General features: G+C 44.7%; 1 protein-coding gene across 1 annotated transcript in view; it reads left to right on the top strand.

The window, feature by feature from the left end:
* Positions 1–18,834, top strand: part of BMP6 (bone morphogenetic protein 6) — a 150,967-nt gene that overhangs the window by 123,681 nt on the left and 8,452 nt on the right. The window contains exons 3-4 of the mRNA XM_072729164.1: positions 12,697–12,845; positions 13,535–13,732. Of these exons, the coding sequence (XP_072585265.1) occupies positions 12,697–12,845; positions 13,535–13,732 (347 nt within the window). The remainder of the gene's footprint in view (positions 1–12,696; positions 12,846–13,534; positions 13,733–18,834) is intronic.

Raw genomic sequence — 18,834 nt, 5'->3', positions numbered from 1 at the left:
ATGGAGGGAACCCCACATTTACAATCTCTGTAAGGGATTTGCCAGCTTTGGTTTCACACACCAAGTCAAGATTCTTGCTTTTGGGCTTGGAAATCTGTTGACTTCCCAAGAATGTCCAAAGGTTTAGGAATGACTTCAGTTTCTCCTGGACTTACGGATCTATGTGTGGCTCTGCCACAAATACGCACGCTAAAATAATAATGAATGTAAACTGGCCCCATAAAAGGTTTATTTTGAAAGCACTACCAACATGTGGCCCTTGTGCATATTCGAGTGTGTCATGAGGGAAACAGGAAAGGGAAAACATGTGCCAGGCTTTGGGGGCACATTGTGGTGTTGAATATACGCACTGAGCATTGTATGTGAGTTCTTTGTTGGGATAGTTATAAGTAAAATACAGCCACATTGGTATCTATAACAGACTAGAATTTCAGAATGAAGGCAAGGTTTTCTGATGTCTGATTTTCACCCCTAAATAAAAGTATCATCAGTGACTTAACTGTCAAGGGCCTCTTTTGAAATAACAAATTATTTGTTGGTAGATTTTTGTCTTTTGATATTTCAGAAAGAATTGATACTCAGTGGTGATTCTTTGGGCCTGCTTTAAGCCATTGATTGTCAGTCTGCCTAATTATATGTCCACTGCATTTATCTGGCAGAAGTAACCTACCAGTACCTTCCTGGCTCAGACATTTGTTTGGAATCCATGGTTTTCTCTGTTCTGCAGGAAAGGCTTTATAGTGAAAACACTAGATTGGGATTTTTGTGTAACTATGGGATTTTTCAAAATTATTATTATTTAAAAAATAGAGCTAGCAGACCATTTGCAAGGTTTATATTGAACTCCAGCCAAAAACGAACAGCTGCCTTGTGCTTAAGATGGTGGTGTCATACTTTCTCCGGGCCAGCAGTGAGTTTGGAAAACAAAATCCCAAACAGTCCCAACCTTTGATGACTCTGTCAAAGCAGAGTTGTAATTTCTCTGCCTTCTAGGATGGGAGTATTTGGCGATCGGATGTGTTTAACTTTTGTGCATAGGAAAGGGGATATATGGGAGAATTGGGAAATTCTCATGCTTTTGAAAGGCTTCAGGTTGACCAACAGGAGATTTTCTTTTCTTATCGGTGGGCTAGGAGCCCAGGTCTCCTGCTGTCTCCTGATGTTCTTCCAGAGGCCTCCAGATTTAACTGCAGGGCTCCTTCTGGGGAAGGTTTGATCTCCCCATCTGTACCGTCTTGGGGTTTCCTGGCTAAAAATGATCCGCCAAGCTTGTGAAGAAACTTATTTGTCTAATCTGTGTGTAAGTGAAATTTGTAGTATTTGATGGATTCACTTAATTTAACAAATGTTTGTTTTGCAAAATAGTTGGCCTCCTTGAAAAAGAAAACTACAAAAAAGGCAGGTTTTTCAGTGCTGAATTGTACCTCCAGCTAAGGCAAAAGAAGTTATGTGTTGGGCCTCTTGATATAAAAGGCAGCTAAGAAGCCTAACCCAGGGGAGGGTCAGAAAAGATTCTTGGAAGATAGGCCATTGCTATGAATTGTGCAGAAACATATTCCTCTTACTGATAAGAAATCACTGGAACAGGTAAGTTCAAAAAAGTGACTACTTGAATAGATGGTGCTTTGAGTAAGAACAGGGAAACATTTGATACTTTATTCAATACCTGAGAATAAGCTTTGAGATAGAATCTAAGTCCTAAAAAGATCTGGAGCAACCCATAGAGCAGAATTGGATCAGCAACCCAACAGCACATACAGTAAAATCAGAGCAGCAAAGGGTGTTAATATCTGGTGTTATAAATCATTATGTTTTTATGATGACGCTGGTAAAAATTGGCATTTGCATAGCACTTAGAGTTTGGAAAGAGCCTTTTCACATATTCCCTCACTAGGATTTAACCACTGACCCCCATCAGATAAGCAGGGCAGGCATGTTACCTTTTAGAGAATGAAACGTGGCACATAAGAATTTTGCCAAGTCCAAATTAGGCCTGCATTGTTGTCTGCTGTTTCCCAAGTCACCCTGATGACAAAGGGACAGTCCCAAGATAAAGGTGAAGTGCCAGAAAGAGGTAAGCAATCCCCTTAGGGCATGCCCTTCATCTCCATCTGGTTAGCTTTGATGCAAACATCCTAAAGATGTTTCTGTGTGGGTGTTCAGTGAGATGGCTCTGTTGGGGGTGCAGATGTGTCTGCTAGAGTTCAGGCCCTGGTTCTTTGACTTTCCAGGCTTTTCTTCAGAAATGTTTGTTGACCTACTGAGAAACCATAAAACTGTTAGCAGCTTTTCTAGGGGAAAGGTATGGAGAAGAAAAAAGACTAGAATAATTCTATACAAAAGTATTTGTACTTATTCTGAGTGTTACCCATAAAGTCCATTGACTTTACCTCATTCTCCCACATCTCATACACACTAAGCTGTCTTCATGCTTGTAGTGTAAAGGCTGCTCTGAATACCTTTGACCTTCTATATTTGTGGTTGTAGTCTGTTGCTTTTCAGAAAGTGTACTCATGATCTTTAATTATATTTTTTTTTAAATATTTATTTGAGAGAGAGCATGAACAAGGGAGACGGGCAGAGGCAGAGGGAGAAGCAGACTCCACACAAGGCAGAGAGTGTGACCGTGGGATCATAACCTGAGCTGAAGGCAGATGCTTAAAATGATCAAGCCACCTAGGCACTGGATCGTTAATTTTATAGCACCTGTAGATTAATAGTGCAGTTTTGGGGCCTTTCAAAAATATCATTTTCATCTACACTTATTTGGTTAAAGACATTCTTTTACGGTTCTTAATTGAATTTCATATAATTAGAAGTTAAAGTCAAATAGCATCTCTTGAAAACCAGCCAGAAATGTTTTCAGTGTCTGAAAGATGGCCCTATTTTGGGTTTTTGTTTTGTTTTGTTTTGTTTTTATGATGGCCCTATTTTGTACTTGAATTTGCCCACTTGTTTCTGCTAGCTTTGAAATCCCATATACTACTATGTTTTAGAAATTACATTGCTGGAAGTGATAGTCTGTCTTCTGTGCATATAACTTTTCTGTGTTCTATCATGCTGCAGTCTTTGGAAGACATGTGGAGGAAGAATTAATTCCAAAATTTAAAATTCAGTGTGTCCTGGTGTAAGCAATATCACAACCTACTCCTCTGTTTCCAAACAGGCAAAGTTTTTTCTTTCTTCTTTGTATTTTTTTTTCTTTTAGTTCATGTTTCATCCTAACTTCATTAGGCTTAGGGTGTGAAAAATGAATGTTTGAATCAAGAGAACTGAGCATTAGAAATGGATTTTGAAACTGAGAAAGATTTCCTTAGGCCACCCAGATGCTGTGCTAGTACAGTCCCTGGGAATAATCCCAGACAGAATTATTGCTTAAACTAAATTTTTCACCAAGTTCGCCATTTACATATTTTACAGATAGAATGTAATTGTTTCAAGAGAGAAAATCACTGTTAGAGGGCAAAAACACATTTTTCCAGAATTTTTAGTTGGATAATGCTCCTCTGAACCATTCACAGAGATAGAGAACACAGGAATAAGTGAGGGAAGGGCAATGAGGATGAGTTCAGGTTTGGACATGTTTGAGACATGAGTGGATGCCCAAGAGGCAGTGAAATATGTAAGTTTTTAGCTCAGCAGAATGAGCTAGCTGGAGTAGTAGATATTTGAGATTCTAAATGAACTAGTAAAGTAGATTAGATAGCCTAGTTGTGTAAGAATAGAAATAAATAATTGCCCTAGTATCATTTATTGGAAATACTATTCTTTTTCCATGCACTTCAGTAGCATCTTTGTTATAAATCAGGTGACCATGTATGTGTGAGTCTGGTTCTAAGACCTTTATTCTGTTCCATTGGTTGTCTTTTTCTTGCACCAATCTATACTCTTCGTTTTCTTAGTTTCATAAGAAGGCTTGATAACTGTATATAGATTCTTTAAATTTTGAGACTCTGTTAGCTAGTTATGGCCTTTTGCATTCCCACATAAATTGTAAAATGAGCATTTTAATTTCTATAAAGAAACTTGCTGGAAATTCCAGTTCTAATTGGAATTCCATTAAATCTAGAGATCAATTTTGGAAGAATTGACTCTTACTAATATTGAATGTTCCAATCTAAGAATGTGGTATTTGCCTAGGCTTTCTTTCACTTTTCTTAGTAATATTTTATGATTTTTTTGTGTCTTAAATATTCTTATTAGATGATTCTGATTTATAGATCATTAGAATATTCCTGGTTTTGATGATTTTTATGCTATTGTAAATAATATTATTAGCTTTTAAAAACATCAGTGTCTAATTGTTTCTGCTCACAAAGAAATACAATTGATTTTTGTATATTGATCTTATATCCAGCGACCTTGCAAATTCACAGTCATTCTAATAATTTTTTGTGCAAAATTTTGGAATTTCTATAAATATAATCATGTCATCTATAAATATCAGTTTTATTTCTTCTTTTGTAATTCTTACATTTTTTTTCTCCATTTTTCTTGTTTTATTGTACTGACTGGACATGCAGTACAATTTTGAATTTGAGTCAGATTTCTGTCTCAGATTAGAAATCCTTGAATGAATTTGCATGTAATATATTTATATATAATATTTTTATAGGTATTCTTTATTAGAATAAAGAAGTTCTCTATTTCTAGTTAAATTTTTTAATATTAGAAATTGGTGTGGAATTTTATTTTAAAAAATTTCTCATCTTTTCCCCTAAGTGTTAATGTGATATACTACATTAAACTATTTCCAGTTGTTAAACCAACCTCGCATTCATGGAACAAGCCCAACTTGTGGTTTATTATCCTTTTTACATAAAGCTAGATTCAGAGATCATATCTGATAACTCTATTATTCAGGATCACCTGTGGGTCTGTTCCCATTATCTATTTGTTCCCTTGATTTTTCCTCATTTGACTTTATTTCTTGGCATGACTGATCATTTTTTTAATTCAGTTCTGGCCATTATCTATGGAAAATATTTATAAATGCTGTTATCTCTTTCTAGAGTTGATTTCATTGTCTTCTGGGAGGCACACAAAATACAGGGTGATCTCTCATTCTTTTCAGGTATTTAAGGGTAGTTAAGGATGTGTTAAGAATGATCTGTTTCTGGTTTTTTCATTTCTCCTAGAGTTTAGCCCTCTAGGGGTCTCAGCTGAAGGTCTAGGATGTTTACCAGAGCTCCTCTTCCTTGGTGGCCTCTGCACTCTAATTTTTAACTTCCAGCATTGAGAAACTGCCAAAAACTCTGCTTAGCTTTTTGTCCTTTAAGCAGTTTCTTTCTGCTTGTTTTCTCAGCTTCCTACTCCATGCATTCACAGCCTCATATTTGGCAGATCTCTCAAATGGAAATGTTGGAGTTGAAGGCAGCCAGGACTCGAAGAGCCAAAGTTCTATAGGAGGTGAAACCAAACTTGTATGAGCTCACTTTTATGCAGCCCCTTTCCCCTGGGACCTTAGCCCTCCAGGTCCAAACTTCCCAAAGCTCCAGTTTTTGTCCCTGCCAGTGATGTTGCTCCAAGCCGTAGGCTTCTGCTCCTTTCTGTTTGATACCCATGCATCATGCCAGGAATGATCAAATCTACTGAAATGAAAAGGCAACACAAAAACAATACAAATGTAGGGCTCACCTCCATGTATTTTTCTTCTCCCTGTGATCTTGACCCATCAAGTGTTGACTGTCTTAGTTGCTTTAAGATGACTACAAACAAGTTTATTTTTTCACTTGTCCTCAGTGGGAGTGTTAGTTTGATACATCATAACCAGAAGCATATGTCTCTGAAACATAATATTTTTATTATTTTTATTTTGAAATCTTTGTAATGAATCCCCACAAATGTTGATATGTGTGATTCATTAACCAAATAGTGTAGTTTGGGAAACAAGACCTGAACCGGGCAGTCAGTCCAGTTCCAAGATCTGGGAGAGTAATTTCCTTAGAAGAGCATTTCTTACAGATCGATTGCTCTAGAGTGCTACTGGATTTTCAGTGCTGCTGGCCAAAGTGAAGTGACATGAACCTTTATCTTCAACTGAGGTATAAGTGAGATACCTGAGACTTTTTTTTTTTTTTTAAGAGAAGGGCAAATTTGAGAAAGCGAGGATGGGAGAACCTTATTGTGGTTGGGGCAGAGCGAAATCAAAGCCTTTTATCGCTGTGCCCAGCCACACCTGTTTCTCTTTCTGTGTCTGGCTTTCACAAGTGTGATCCTCAGGGACTCCTGAAATCTTACTTGCTTATTTGATAATCTCTGGCACACTCAGTGTGGGCCTCAGGCAAGCAATGAGCTTTTCAGTATTTGTTGCTTTGCCCCCGAAAAGGGGATAATACAACACCTCAGGTTATGTAACTAGTTTTGTCTTTTTAGTCAAGTCCTATTATACCTAGAGTGATCCACCTGAAATCAAAACAAAAAATTCAACCAAACCTTATTCCTTAGCCTATCCAAGTTCTGTTCTTTGCAGAGCCGTGGTGTAGAAGAGCATATTACAGGGAGGAATTAAGGTTATCATAAAGAGGTACGTACACTCAAAAGAATGCTCCATTTGAGAGAAAGGGAGAATCAGGTGCAGTGGGCAAGAGAAGCAGTTGTTTGGGGACTGTTTACCTAACACTTGGTAAACATGGAAGAGAAGAAAAGAAAAGATCAGTCTTTGTTTCTGGAAACTATGCCTTCTGTAGTGTTCATCCCCAGAAACAGATTGCCCCAGAAGGAAGACATGCGTCTTCTTTCCAGGATGTCCAGCCTTGTGGGAGGCCGGCTATGGTGGAGGCTAAGATTATCTTTTGAGACATCTTTTTTTTTTTTTTTTAATCCCAAATGGAAAAAAAAAAAATCCCAAATGAACACCTTTTTTCTTGTTTTGTTTCCCTGTATCATACAGGATATGGAAATGTAGGACTGGTGATGAAAACATAACATTTGCACGTAACATGTTTAAAAGGTAGCAGGACGTCTCATTCAATGTGTGCTTGATCACTAGGGCGTGTTGGAGTGTATATCCCCGTGAAGGAGGACATTGTTTTGTTTCTGTGGCCAAGGAGGTCAGGTTAGGTTGCCATTGAATTCGTAAAAAATAATCTGCTTTCCACCCTCCACCCTCCCTCTCTGCCTTGGACACAGAGAAGCAGAATTTCTAATAATACTGCTACTTTGGACTTGATCTTACTTGTGATTCTGATGATTAGTCTAACTTGATAACTCCCTGAGGGTAGGGCCAATGCATAAGACAATCAAACATTTACTTGCGAAGTGTTCTGCGTTTGTTTGCTTTGTACTGTTTTAGGGAGAGGAGCAAGAAATCTTGAGAGCACTTAGCTTTGAACCTTAAGTCTAAAAACCAGATGAGGATGATACTAGTCATATTTAAAGGAGCAGGACTCTGCTGTAGGTCAGACTCTCACAGTGTGGTGCCCAGGCCAGCAGCAGCAGCATCACCTGGGTACCTTAGAAATGCAAATTCTCAGGCCCCACCCCAGAAGCTCTTTGTGCTAACAGGCCTTCCAGGTGACTCCAACACAGGCTGAACTTGAGAACAACTGCTGTGATGATTAAAGGATGTGCAACACTAGAGCCAAGTTACCTGGATTCAAATCCCCATTCTGTACTTACTGGCTCTGTGACTAGGAGCAAGCTACTTAACCCCCTTGTGCCTCAGGTTCCCTCTCTGTAAGCCTGTGATGGCATTAATAGTATTTACCTCTTATGGTGGTTGTGAGGACTTAGCATATGGAAAAGCATCCATGTAGTAAACACCAAGTAAGGGCTCGCTAGGTTAATACTGTGTCAGCAAACGGATTTGTATCCGTATGTTGAAGATGAAATCTTAACTCATACAGAGTTAAGGTGTTTTTGATATTTAAACCATCTCTTTATACCCTGCTAGTCCTTGAGGTGAATATTGGTTGATACTGAGAGGCATAGCATCAGTGAGAGCTTAATTATATAATAATAATGTGCATTCACTCTTATTACTCAAATCCATGAGTGTGTAGCAGTTTACCGTGATTTGTAGTGCTCTATTTTCAAATATCCTATTCTTTCCTCCTTTTAGTGGTAAAAGTTTAAACTTATAATCCTCTGTATATGATATATTACATAAGAAGAAAGTAAAACCGCTTGCTTTATTTACTATCTAATTTTCTAAAATGGTTGGCTTTTGGCTTCCGTTCTTTTTGAAATTTAAGTTTGCCTCATTGCATAAAGCAGGTCCATCACTTGATGAGAGCTGTTTCATATCTTAGTTTACCGTGAAGTCCAGCCGTACTGCAAAGGGATGTTGTAAAGAAATAAAGGAAGAAGACAACAGGCTCACCTTATCAAACATCTCATAAATCTGTTTGCTTCAAGCATATAAATTTCACTTGATCAAGGACATTTCTTTCTAGTAAAACAGTAGTAAGCAGAGTGGCACTTTGTCTAGGGCAGTGTGACCTTAATGGGTGCCATTTGTCAGGAAAGACTAAAGCCACCCACTAGGAGCTCGGATACCTCCTGCTCTTCTTCGAGGGTGAAAAGAAAAAGGACCCACTGTGTTTGCCATGCTGCTTTCTACCTCTCAGCCTGATGCAGTATCGTCTGCAAGGGCGGGGGCTTTGGGAGCTTGTATTAGGAGAGACCAGGTAAAAAAAAAAAAAAAAAAAAAAAAGGAGAGACCAGGTAGGGTGACCTTGACAACAAAACACTAGTTCTACAAGTCTTACTATGAGTGACTTGCTAGTCAGTCAATTCTAGCCTCAGGGTGACTTTGTAAAATTTTCTAGAAATTTCTAGATTTTCCAGACATCCCTTGTTAGGCTTATTAATTGTTAAGAACTTAATTTTCCCAGGAAGATCTAATGACCTCAAGTGGGCTAACACCGAAAATAAAATTGCTGTATCCTCGAAGATAGAATGCATATTCATCATGAAACATGGGGTTCTGTGAGTTGGTAGAGAACGAAACAGCCAGTAAATTGTTTCAGAATTCTCTGTCTTGTTTCAGAATTTTCTTTCATGATACATGAACTTGAGCACGTCAGTCATCCCAAGAGGAAGATCCAAGTAATCCAGTCATGGTGGTCACTTTGGCCAAACCCTAGGGTTCTTTATCCATTGGTAACACATGTTTTAGAAAGAACAACAGGCCTTGAGTCTGCTGGAGTCAGATTTAGAAGGGAATCCCTGTGTTTTTCACCTGGCAAAATCAGACGCATCCTGTTGGAGGCTACACTTGCACAGGAGACTGGGCGGGCTGCAGGTCATTGATGCCAAGTAAATAGGTATCAGCTGGCCCCACCCCATTTCAGTGACTTGCCATAAATAGTGTTTCCTAAATACCTGTGTTATTGGGAGCGTTGAGGCTGAGCCAAAGAGGCTGCTCCTTAAAGCTGTAATTTTTTTTTTTTTTTAAGTTCTTCACCCTGGCTGTGAATGCATGTCGGTAGTGTTCTCAGTCTAGATGGGGGAGCCTTCTGCAGGAGAGGAGGAGTAGAGCAAGACTGGGAAGGTCACTGGAGTTCCAACAGCAGGTGGCAGCCATCTTTCGCCCCTTCCTACCCTGGCCTGGATAGGAGAACCTGCTCGTGATTTCTGATCATGTGCCAGCTCTGAGTATCTTTTTTTTTTTTTTTAAGATTTTATTTATTTATTCATGAGAGACAGAGGCAGAGGGAGAAGCAGGCTCCATGCAGGGAGCCCGACGCGGGACTCGATCCCAGGTCTCCAGGATCACGCCCTGGGCCAAAGGTGGCGCTAAACCACTGAGCCACCGGGGCTGCCGCAAGCTCTGAGTATCTTAACATGGTTCTGTATCCAGCTGATGTTGGCATCTATGTGCAGTAGATTTGATCCCTTACCTCCTTCTGAGCCCTCATTCAGTATTTTCAACCTGTGCCCTGGGCCTTTCTGGACTCTGCTTTTTAGATATGTGGTGGCTAAGAGCGTGGGCTCTGACTTTACGTTCTGGTCACACACCTAAGCTCTGTGGGCTCCATGCCCTCAGCTGTAGAAGAGAGACGGGGAGAGGATCTGGCTCTCTGCGGACCCCAAGGAATAAAGGCGAGGCTCTTGGGGCATCCCGCATGTTGGAAGCACACAGTAACTCTTGTTGCTTCTCTTCCATTTAGTCCATTTGTTTTAAGTGCATGCCCTGCCTCTCCTTCCGTCCATGGACCCGAGCCTCCTAGATGATGTCATGAGCATCAAAATTTGAGGCTGCCTCACTGCTGGTGAGCCAGTTTTTTTGTCTTTCCAGGCTCAGCTATCTGATTGCCTGTGTGTTTCCCCCTGGCCCCTGAGCAGTGAGGACCAGCATGCTCACCATTGCCCGGCCAGGGACGGAGGTGGAGAAGCAGCACAGGTGCCCAGGGACCCAGCGTGACTCAGGAGCAGGCAGGAGAGTAAGCCAGGCCGCTCGCATCTACGGGTCCCCACTCGCCTTGTGGCTTGCATCCCTTCCACCTCCCAATTGCTAATCCTCCTCCCCTCAGAGCCTTCCGCCTTTATCCCAAGATTAACTTGGGGTTCGTCTTTTCCCCTTCGATCCGTGCCCTTTTCTCCTTCTCTCTGCTTTCTCTCCTTTGTGGGACGATGGACTTCCACCCCACCACACACTGTCTCCTGTAATGACTCCCGTTTCCTTCTTCATAGACCCTACTTTTTCCAAATAAAAGTTCATTCTAGCTCTTTGTACCAGCTCCGCCGCCTTCCTATCTCAGACTGTAGTTTTCTGCATCCTCGTGCCAAGTCTTTAAGAATTGTCTGCCAGGTGCACAGGTGCGTCACCTAAGCTCTGTAAACAGCGACGAGTGACCCCCTTCACTCAGGGGCAGCTTGGCGCCCTGGACTCTCATTCTAGAGGGTGCCAGAAGGACGTGCCTGCCCTGCCAGGGGACCAGGGCTCCTTTTCCCACAGTGCTGTTCGTCATGTCTGTGTTTTTCCTGGATGAGGGTCTTCTCCAACCTTCCAGAAGAGAATTTATGTCTTTTTATATCTTCACTTCAAAGCTTTGGACTTGCAGTCCGCTCTTGCTGTTTTCTATGAACACCCCCTGTCTCCCTGCTCACAGTTACCTAGGGCCTGGGGGGTAATTTGTCAACAGGAGGTATGACACATGCACGTCGGGGAGTGCTTTAAAGATGGCAGGCCTGCATGTGGCCCCCCGCAGACTCTGGTCGGCAGCTGAGTAAACTCCTTTTAGCTGTACCTACTGTTTTAAGCTTGGAAAAGATGACGGTAGAGTTTCCTTCTAACTCTAAGCCACGTAAACAGGAAAAATTGTTTCCCCTCAGAAATCTAGGACTTTTGACTCCCAACATCTCACTGGCCTCACGAAGATTTTATGGGGCAGAGAGAAATTGTACTCCCTTGCCACGGGTTGGCCTTTCTTAACAATCTCGAACAGCAGGGACATAGTACCGAAAACTGGACGTGCTTGCTGCTTTTCGCTAGCTAGCTCTTGCATTTACCAGCTTTTGATCTTAGTTGCACGGCTATAACCTCAAGGACGAGTCCGATGCCCCCGCCGTCCCGTGGGGACCGTGATCCTCAACCATCTCTCAGGATTGTTGGTAGGAGAACGAAGTGCACAAGAGCGCTTTGTAACCAATTTCAACATACGGTGTTTGCATTGCAGTGCTCATCCTAATGATGCAGGGAGCTAGTAATTTTTCTATCCTGTAAAAGATGGTACCCGAGGATTTCAATCTTTCCATGGCCAAAATGGTGCCCTTCCCTGTCCTGGGAGTGCCTGGCCATTTCATGCCCGTGACCCTGGGATGTCAGCTCAGATTCAGAGTGTCTTTGAAACACACGAAGGGGACCATCCCCTAACACCGCTCTATCACGAAGTGTTGCACGAGTGGGAAGAAACCTTCATCCATCTTCCCACAACTCCCAGGGTTATGTTAGTTGAAAACTATAAGAAATACATACATACATAAAACTACTCCTTTTGGAGCCCAGTGGAAAGAATGGATTCCAGGTTTTCCTACAAGAAGCCCAGCCATGGCTCACAGCTGCACCGGGATGAACTTTAAAATCACTCAACATCCACCCACAGCTACACCGTCCACACAAGAAAGGAGCCCACACTCAGCATGGACTGCTCAAAGGCCGTAATTAAAAGCAAGGAACTGATGATTACTCACAGATTTGATGTGGCCTCTCGATTCTCCTTATTTCACAGGAACTAACATATGAAGATTGTCGGGTCCTCATTTTACAAAAGAGAAAAATGAACAAAGCACAACCTTTTTTTTTTTTTTTTTGCTCATATGAATCCTGATTTTAATATTTTCCCAATCCTTTCCCTCACGCCCCTCCTTGCTCTTTTTTTAGAGTTCGTTTACCATAAAGTAAGCAACAATATGACTTACTTTCTTCCTCCTGCCCTCCCTTCCTTATTTCCAAGAAAGACTTGGCCTGAACAGCCATAGCAAAACCTTTGATGAAGTTGAGAGATCTACGTATTTTGGGGAGAAAACTCATTTCTGTGAAGCTCCCTAGCATGTGTTCCTCTCCAGATCATGCCATGCATGTGTCTGGTGTGTCACGCGAGCCAGAGCTGCAGTAGGGCACTGTGCATGGCTCCTCCTGTGTGCACATAACCCAACGTTGGTGTTTTCATCCTAACGCCAAGGCAGGACAGAGAGGATGGGCCGAGAGGGCAGCACGCGACTCACCACACCATCTTTTCTTTCTTTCAGAGACTCTGACCTATTTTTGTTGGACACCCGCGTGGTGTGGGCCTCAGAAGAAGGCTGGCTGGAATTTGACATCACAGCCACTAGCAATCTGTGGGTCGTGACCCCACAGCACAACATGGGGCTACAGCTGAGCGTGGTGACTCGGGATGGTAAGTTTGCCAAAATCGGCCAACAGTTTTCTTCCATTTCCTCTCCAACAGTTAGGATAGAGCCATGGTTTCTGGTGGAGACCACAGCTCTGGGGTGACCTCACTGACTGTTCCCTCATAACTGCTACTGAAAAGCAAAATCTTTCCTGGAGGTCTCCAGGAAGGACTGGAGATAAGTAGATGGTCTGAGTTCCAGTAACAATGGGAAGACCGCTCGCAGAGGCAGGGGAGGCCAGGCTACATTCTGACTGTTGGCTGGGGTGGGGGGCCAGGGAGGGGAGGTTTGCACAGAAACCCTTCCAGCGCCCCCTACTCCCCCAGCACCAAAGCTCAGCAGCTCAGACTCCCCACACAGGTCCTCAGACGGGGCACACACTGCCTATGAAGTCAGTCTCCTCCCTGTTTGGGAGGCACATGATCAGAAAAGAACGGTTGCATCAGGAAGCCTTTCAGGAATGGGAGGGCCTGGGAGTTCACACCAGTCCTTGCTTTGGTTTCGTGGAGCTTTGGAAGGAGTGTTTTGATTTTGCCCATCCAAAGGGAGGCAGCAGGGCTCTGAAAGGCCTAGTGCTCTTCCCTCACGCTCCTTCTTTGTGGCTGACACCTGGGTGGTGAGGGAGGCTCAGCTATGCAGCTTATAGGAACAAGTTTCCGTGGACTGAAGACCGGTTCTGTGGTTTGCATTCAAGGACTCCCCATCAACCCCCGAGCCGCAGGCCTGGTGGGCAGAGATGGGCCTTATGACAAGCAGCCCTTCATGGTGGCCTTCTTCAAAGTGAGTGAGGTCCACGTGCGCACCACAAGGTCGGCCCCCGGTCGGCGCCGCCAGCAGAGCCGCAATCGCTCTACCCAGTCCCAGGATGTGTCACGGGTCTCCAGCGCCTCAGGTAGGTTTGGGTGGAGGGCCCCCCCCCTTTTTTTTCCAGAAAGGAAGCCTGGTTAGCACTCAGGTCTCGATGAGAACAAGGATGTGCTGATGGTGTCAGCTGTTACCTGGCTTCTGCCCAGAACTACAAAGGCCTACAGGTGCCTCATCACAGCCACCAATTACCTAGAAGGGTTCCTAGAGCCATCAGAAGGGGATGTTTGTTCTCCGGGGACTGAGTTTGCAGGCCAGACACCTGAGCATCTGGTTTTCTAGAAGAGCATCCTTCCATCTGATGAGATTTCTCCAACTCCTCTTTCATTCATACAAAGGTCCTGAGAACACCTAGATTTTCTTCTAGTTGTGTCACTCCTGGGAGGCTGTGGCATACAAACAAACTTGGTGTATTTGGGTGAGATGGACTCGTACTTGTCCATGCTCTTGGCTGAAAGTGATGGAAACTCAGCTCCGACGACCATCTCTGACCGCTTTCATTGGTGCGTTGAACTGGAAGTTGCGGATTCTATCTTAGGCCTGGCTAGATTCATGGGCTCACACAGTGTGACCTCCCTTGCCTTCTCTTCTTCTGTTTTCCCTTATTGGTGGCATTCTCAGAAAGACCATCTCTGTGTGGTGGAGGCAACCGGTAGTCCCAGGATTTTATCCCGCTTGGTAACCTCAGCTTCAGAAGAGAACATCTCTTTCGTGGTAGTAGCTTCCGTAGAAAGCCAGGCTGAGGCCAGGTGCTCACCTCTGAGCTAGGGAATGGGGTCAGCGCCATCCTGCCCCAAACAGGCAGGTTCGGAGGGCTAGAGAGAGGAAGAACTCCTACTGCTTGAGTGTCAATTCAGTAGTCCTTCAGAGGTGTCCCCCCCCTCCCATGCTGTGTCTTACTAGAAAGGGATATGGAAGTCCACTCATCAAAACATGAAGTGGGGGGAGCAGGTGTTGCTTCCTGATATCAGCTCACATCGCTAGTAGGCACCAAATTCAAAGAGATGCATCTTGCTCTAAAGCCAAGGCTTACAAGTCCTGGGTCTCGAACTGTTGAGTTGGCCCAGGATTCAAGCATGAAGATGAAGATTTGCGGTGGGATTTGCAGTCAGAGATGTTGCTTCCCTTGTTACTATTCCGTGACGTTGGGCAAACCTATTTCAGCTTCCGGGTTACTTGTCTTTTAAGTGGGGATGACGCACACTCGGTTGGTTTGCTGGGGTTAAATAAGTATTTGATCTGGTCCCTCATAATGCCCAGAGTAGTTGCATCCAGTTGTAGGAAGCAGGTCCCCAGGGCGTATGTTAGGACCCAAGAAAGGATGTCAGATGCTTCTGGAAGATGCACCAGTTCTACCAGGTGACTATTTAAGAGTGTCCTCGTCAGCGGCCAGAAAGACTTCACGCAGCTTTGCAGAGTGCTCCGTTTCTCTTTGGGAAGAGGCATCTCCGTTTTAGGTTCCCACCTACTAAGCCATCCCTCTTAGGAGTAACTGAGCTGTAGAGCTAGAGGATCCACCACCCAGTGTGAGGTGACATTTCGCTGCTTTTGTCATCCTGGTGTTTCTTGGAAGCCTCGTGCAGCGTGGGTGTTCCCATGTTTACCACTAAAAACAGAAGAAAGAAGAAGAAGAAATGATTGCTTTCCCTCGTTCGCCTCTGAGGAAGCCTGCTAAAGAGAGGCCTTCATGTCCCTGTTGCCCTTCAGGGCGCCATGAAGGAGGCTGCCCGTGGCGGGCGTCGATTCATTAATGAACTGCGGTCGCTTTGGCGCTGGGGCCCCAGACGCGAAGGCAGCTCTTGAAATGTTGATTGCTTTTTTAAAATTGAAATTTCACTTGATTTATTCAACACCCCCTCCCCCAAGTACACACAACAGATTTTGTAATTGGAAAAACATGTCTCTGATTTGGGTTTTACCAGGATCATCCAACTATTCTTTTTCCATGTCTCTTTCAGCTTTTTTTAAAAATTAGCATTTGACAAGTTTATTAAATAGGAATATGAAAGTTGATCGAACGTGTATTAAGAGGCCAGCGTATCTGCTCTTTCTTGGTCCTCCCACCCCCACCTCCCAGCCTGGTCCTCGCCCATACGCTTTGCTCCTTCCCGCGGTACTAGGACAAGAGAGTTCATAACGGGAACCTCTGGCCTCACTCCTTCAAAGGCCCAGACCCCCGAAGAGAGTGTTACTAGGAAGGACCCTCCTTCCCTCTTAGTGTCTTCAAAGACCCTCTGAAGCTGGTCGAGAAATTGCTCAGGTCGGGCCCACGGAAGTGCTACTTTAGATATTTGGCATTTTCTTCCTTATTCATCCTTGCCATTAATGGGAGCAGACGTACAAGGGGAGAGGTTGCTCCTGGAGAAAGGATTTCCAGAAAGACAGCCTGCTACGCAGAGAAATGGGTTGTCTGGTTTGTGCCAAGCCGCCGTGGGACCAGATGTTGCCCACCTTCGTGAAGCAGGGAGCCGCAGCTGAGACAGAAAGTTGTCCTCTCTGGTGTGACCCGAGGCAGGACTTTCCCTTTGGAAATCTTCTGGAAGTTTGAAGGAAGAGATTACTTTGCCTCTGCTGCCCCCCTTCTTCCACAGAGTGCTCCCAGGGAATTAATATTTCTCCGCTGAGACAACCACCACCGGAAGCCCATCAGAGACCATCCTGCATCTGGGCAGAGAAGTGAACATAATCCATCAAATTGCCTGTCATCGGGGTGAAACATGGCAGGGAAATGTGCGGCTATTTTTGGAACCGAGCTGCAGATGCCTGGGCCGACAGGGCAAGTCCGCAGCGAGGGAAAGGCCAAGAGCCCCGTCGGCCTCCTCCCCACCGCCCACCAGAATCTGCTCGAACGTCTGCATTGGCCTTCAAGGCGGACCTTGCAAACACATGCACCGAAGTGTGGGTTTGGATCGAAGGCTCCCTGGATGGTTTTCACTTGCCCCTGCTTCTCTGCAGCTGTCTGCTCCCAGTGAATGACGGGTGTTGGCTGTGTCGCACTTCTCCAGCGGCTTGGATCTCATCTGGACAGTATTGTTGATCACTTTTGCACATGTTTTGCGAGTCATGGTCCAAGCCGTGCTGTGCAGCCCGTTGGGGATTCCAGTGAATCTGGCAGTTCTTTCTCAGCCTCCAATTCCACCACCCTACTGCCCTGCGCCAGCCTGCCCTCGGGTTTGTTAGCTCCCATCTTTCTAGTGGCTTCCGTTCACCATCTTTTATGGTAACTTTCTCTTGCGGTTCATTGCTTCATCTTCTGGGGGCCTGTGATACCACCTGGCCGGTTCACTACCAGGACTGTGCACAAATGGCCTTGAGGGAAGGTTCCATGTGGGAGCTCTAGACACCAGTCGAGCTAATTTCCCAGGATCTTTCCGGACCTTACTGCAGAGGGAGTTGTTAACACGATGTGAGTCCAAGTCTCAGCCATGCCATGTCAACCCCCTGGCTGCCAACGCTGTGACCTGGAATTGCTCTTGGTTTTGGCAGATGAGGGTTTGGGAACTTTTCTGCCACTTTTAACAATTTGTGTAAAATTCGGTGATCTTCAGGCCTCTTTCATCCTTGATGTTTTTGTTGCCACCACACACCGCTGCCAACCATCTGCGAACCAGCGAGCCTTCAAGACCCTGTCTGTCCTTTGGAAGGAGTCCTTTGCTGCTTCCAGTGCTACGTGTTAGCATTTCAGAGTCCTTCCTCCTTCCACGTCTTTCCAACCCAGCCACACACGTGTCTTTAAGGGTCCTGGGTGGGTGTGGGAGGGGAGTATGGCTCTGGTACATATAGATATGCCAGTGACCTTACTGAGAGTTCCAGTTCTGATCTTGTATCTCTTGAACTTCCCGATTAGGACCATTCAGCATGCTCTCAGCATAAGAAAGGCAACCGGGACTTCACCACTTGCAAAATAGTGGCTTGGGTCCTTTGCTGTGACTATGAAATCCTTGCTGTAGATTTTAGGGAACTCCAGACAGTAAGCTGGGGGCCTCATCCTGACCGGTCAGTGTGTATTTGGCCTATGAGTTCCTGGCAAGTGTCCCCACTAGGTCGTCATGTGCTTGCATAGGTTGGCATGCCAACACTGAGTGAGCTGACCCCCACCCCCACCCCCACCCCCATGGACATCCAGAGCTGGAGAAGAATGGATGTGGGTCAGGGCTTTGAGTTAGCTCTTTATGGTTCTTCAAAGGAATTGGGAATTGTAATTTGTCATTTTGATCTTAAATTAAAATTTTAGGGCCTGCAGCTTGGCTTCCAGATGTCTTGGTCAAGAGGTAGAGGCTTGTTCGGGGCTTTCTAAAAGAAAGCAAATCTTAATTCTCCACAGCTGTGGCGGACAGACAGGACGTTAGTGATTCAACAGAATCATGGCGAACTCCCTATTTATAATACCTGACTCTCATTTGCCATTAAGCTCCTTTGGGATAAAAGGTGTCAAGGAGTGATAGGTTCCCCTTTACCCCATCCCTAGGTTGACCCCTTATGAATGTCCTGATGGCAGGTGATGCTGAAAGGCAGTAACAGGCATGACCAGGAGCTGCAGGAGGCCTGAATAGTTCAACCACTACCAGCTCCTGAGAGGGTGCTGGGGGCCGGGAGACTCAGTCTAGGAGGGAACAGGGAGAGCAGAGGTGCTTAAAGTACTGGGAATCTTAGTGCTCAGTCTTCGAGAGAGAAGCCTTTGTTTTCAAGACCCTTAATCTCTGCATTCTTTGGTAATTCGAGATAAAGGCCGAGAAGAGACCAAAGTCCACCCAAGATAATGGAGCAGGAGATCTTGAAATCCTGGCCCCACAAAAAGAACAGGACCTCCCCGTTACCTCGAACCCAGTTTAACCATCCTGGTTGTAAACAAAATCTAGATTCTGAAAATCAGGCTCCCCGCCCCCGCTTTCTGTGAGATGACCCCCACCTGCAGTTGTCCGCAGCAGCAGGGCTCGAGGACCTGGGCTTCCTTGGGCCCTTCCCACGGTGGGGTTTCTCTTGGCCCCATCCTTCTAGGAGGGGAAATGAGAGCCACGAATTGTTTCCTCTAAAACACGAGTTTCCTCTGGGAAGTCCCTGTAGCCTGGGCTCAAACACTGGGGGCCCGTGGGGCGTGTCACTGTGTCCCCAGCTGCTGGCAGGTGTGCG

The sequence above is a fragment of the Vulpes vulpes genome, chromosome 12, assembly GCF_048418805.1.
Source record: "Vulpes vulpes isolate BD-2025 chromosome 12, VulVul3, whole genome shotgun sequence".
Lineage (NCBI taxonomy): Eukaryota > Metazoa > Chordata > Mammalia > Carnivora > Canidae > Vulpes > Vulpes vulpes.
This window is presented reverse-complemented; position numbering and strand designations above follow the sequence as displayed.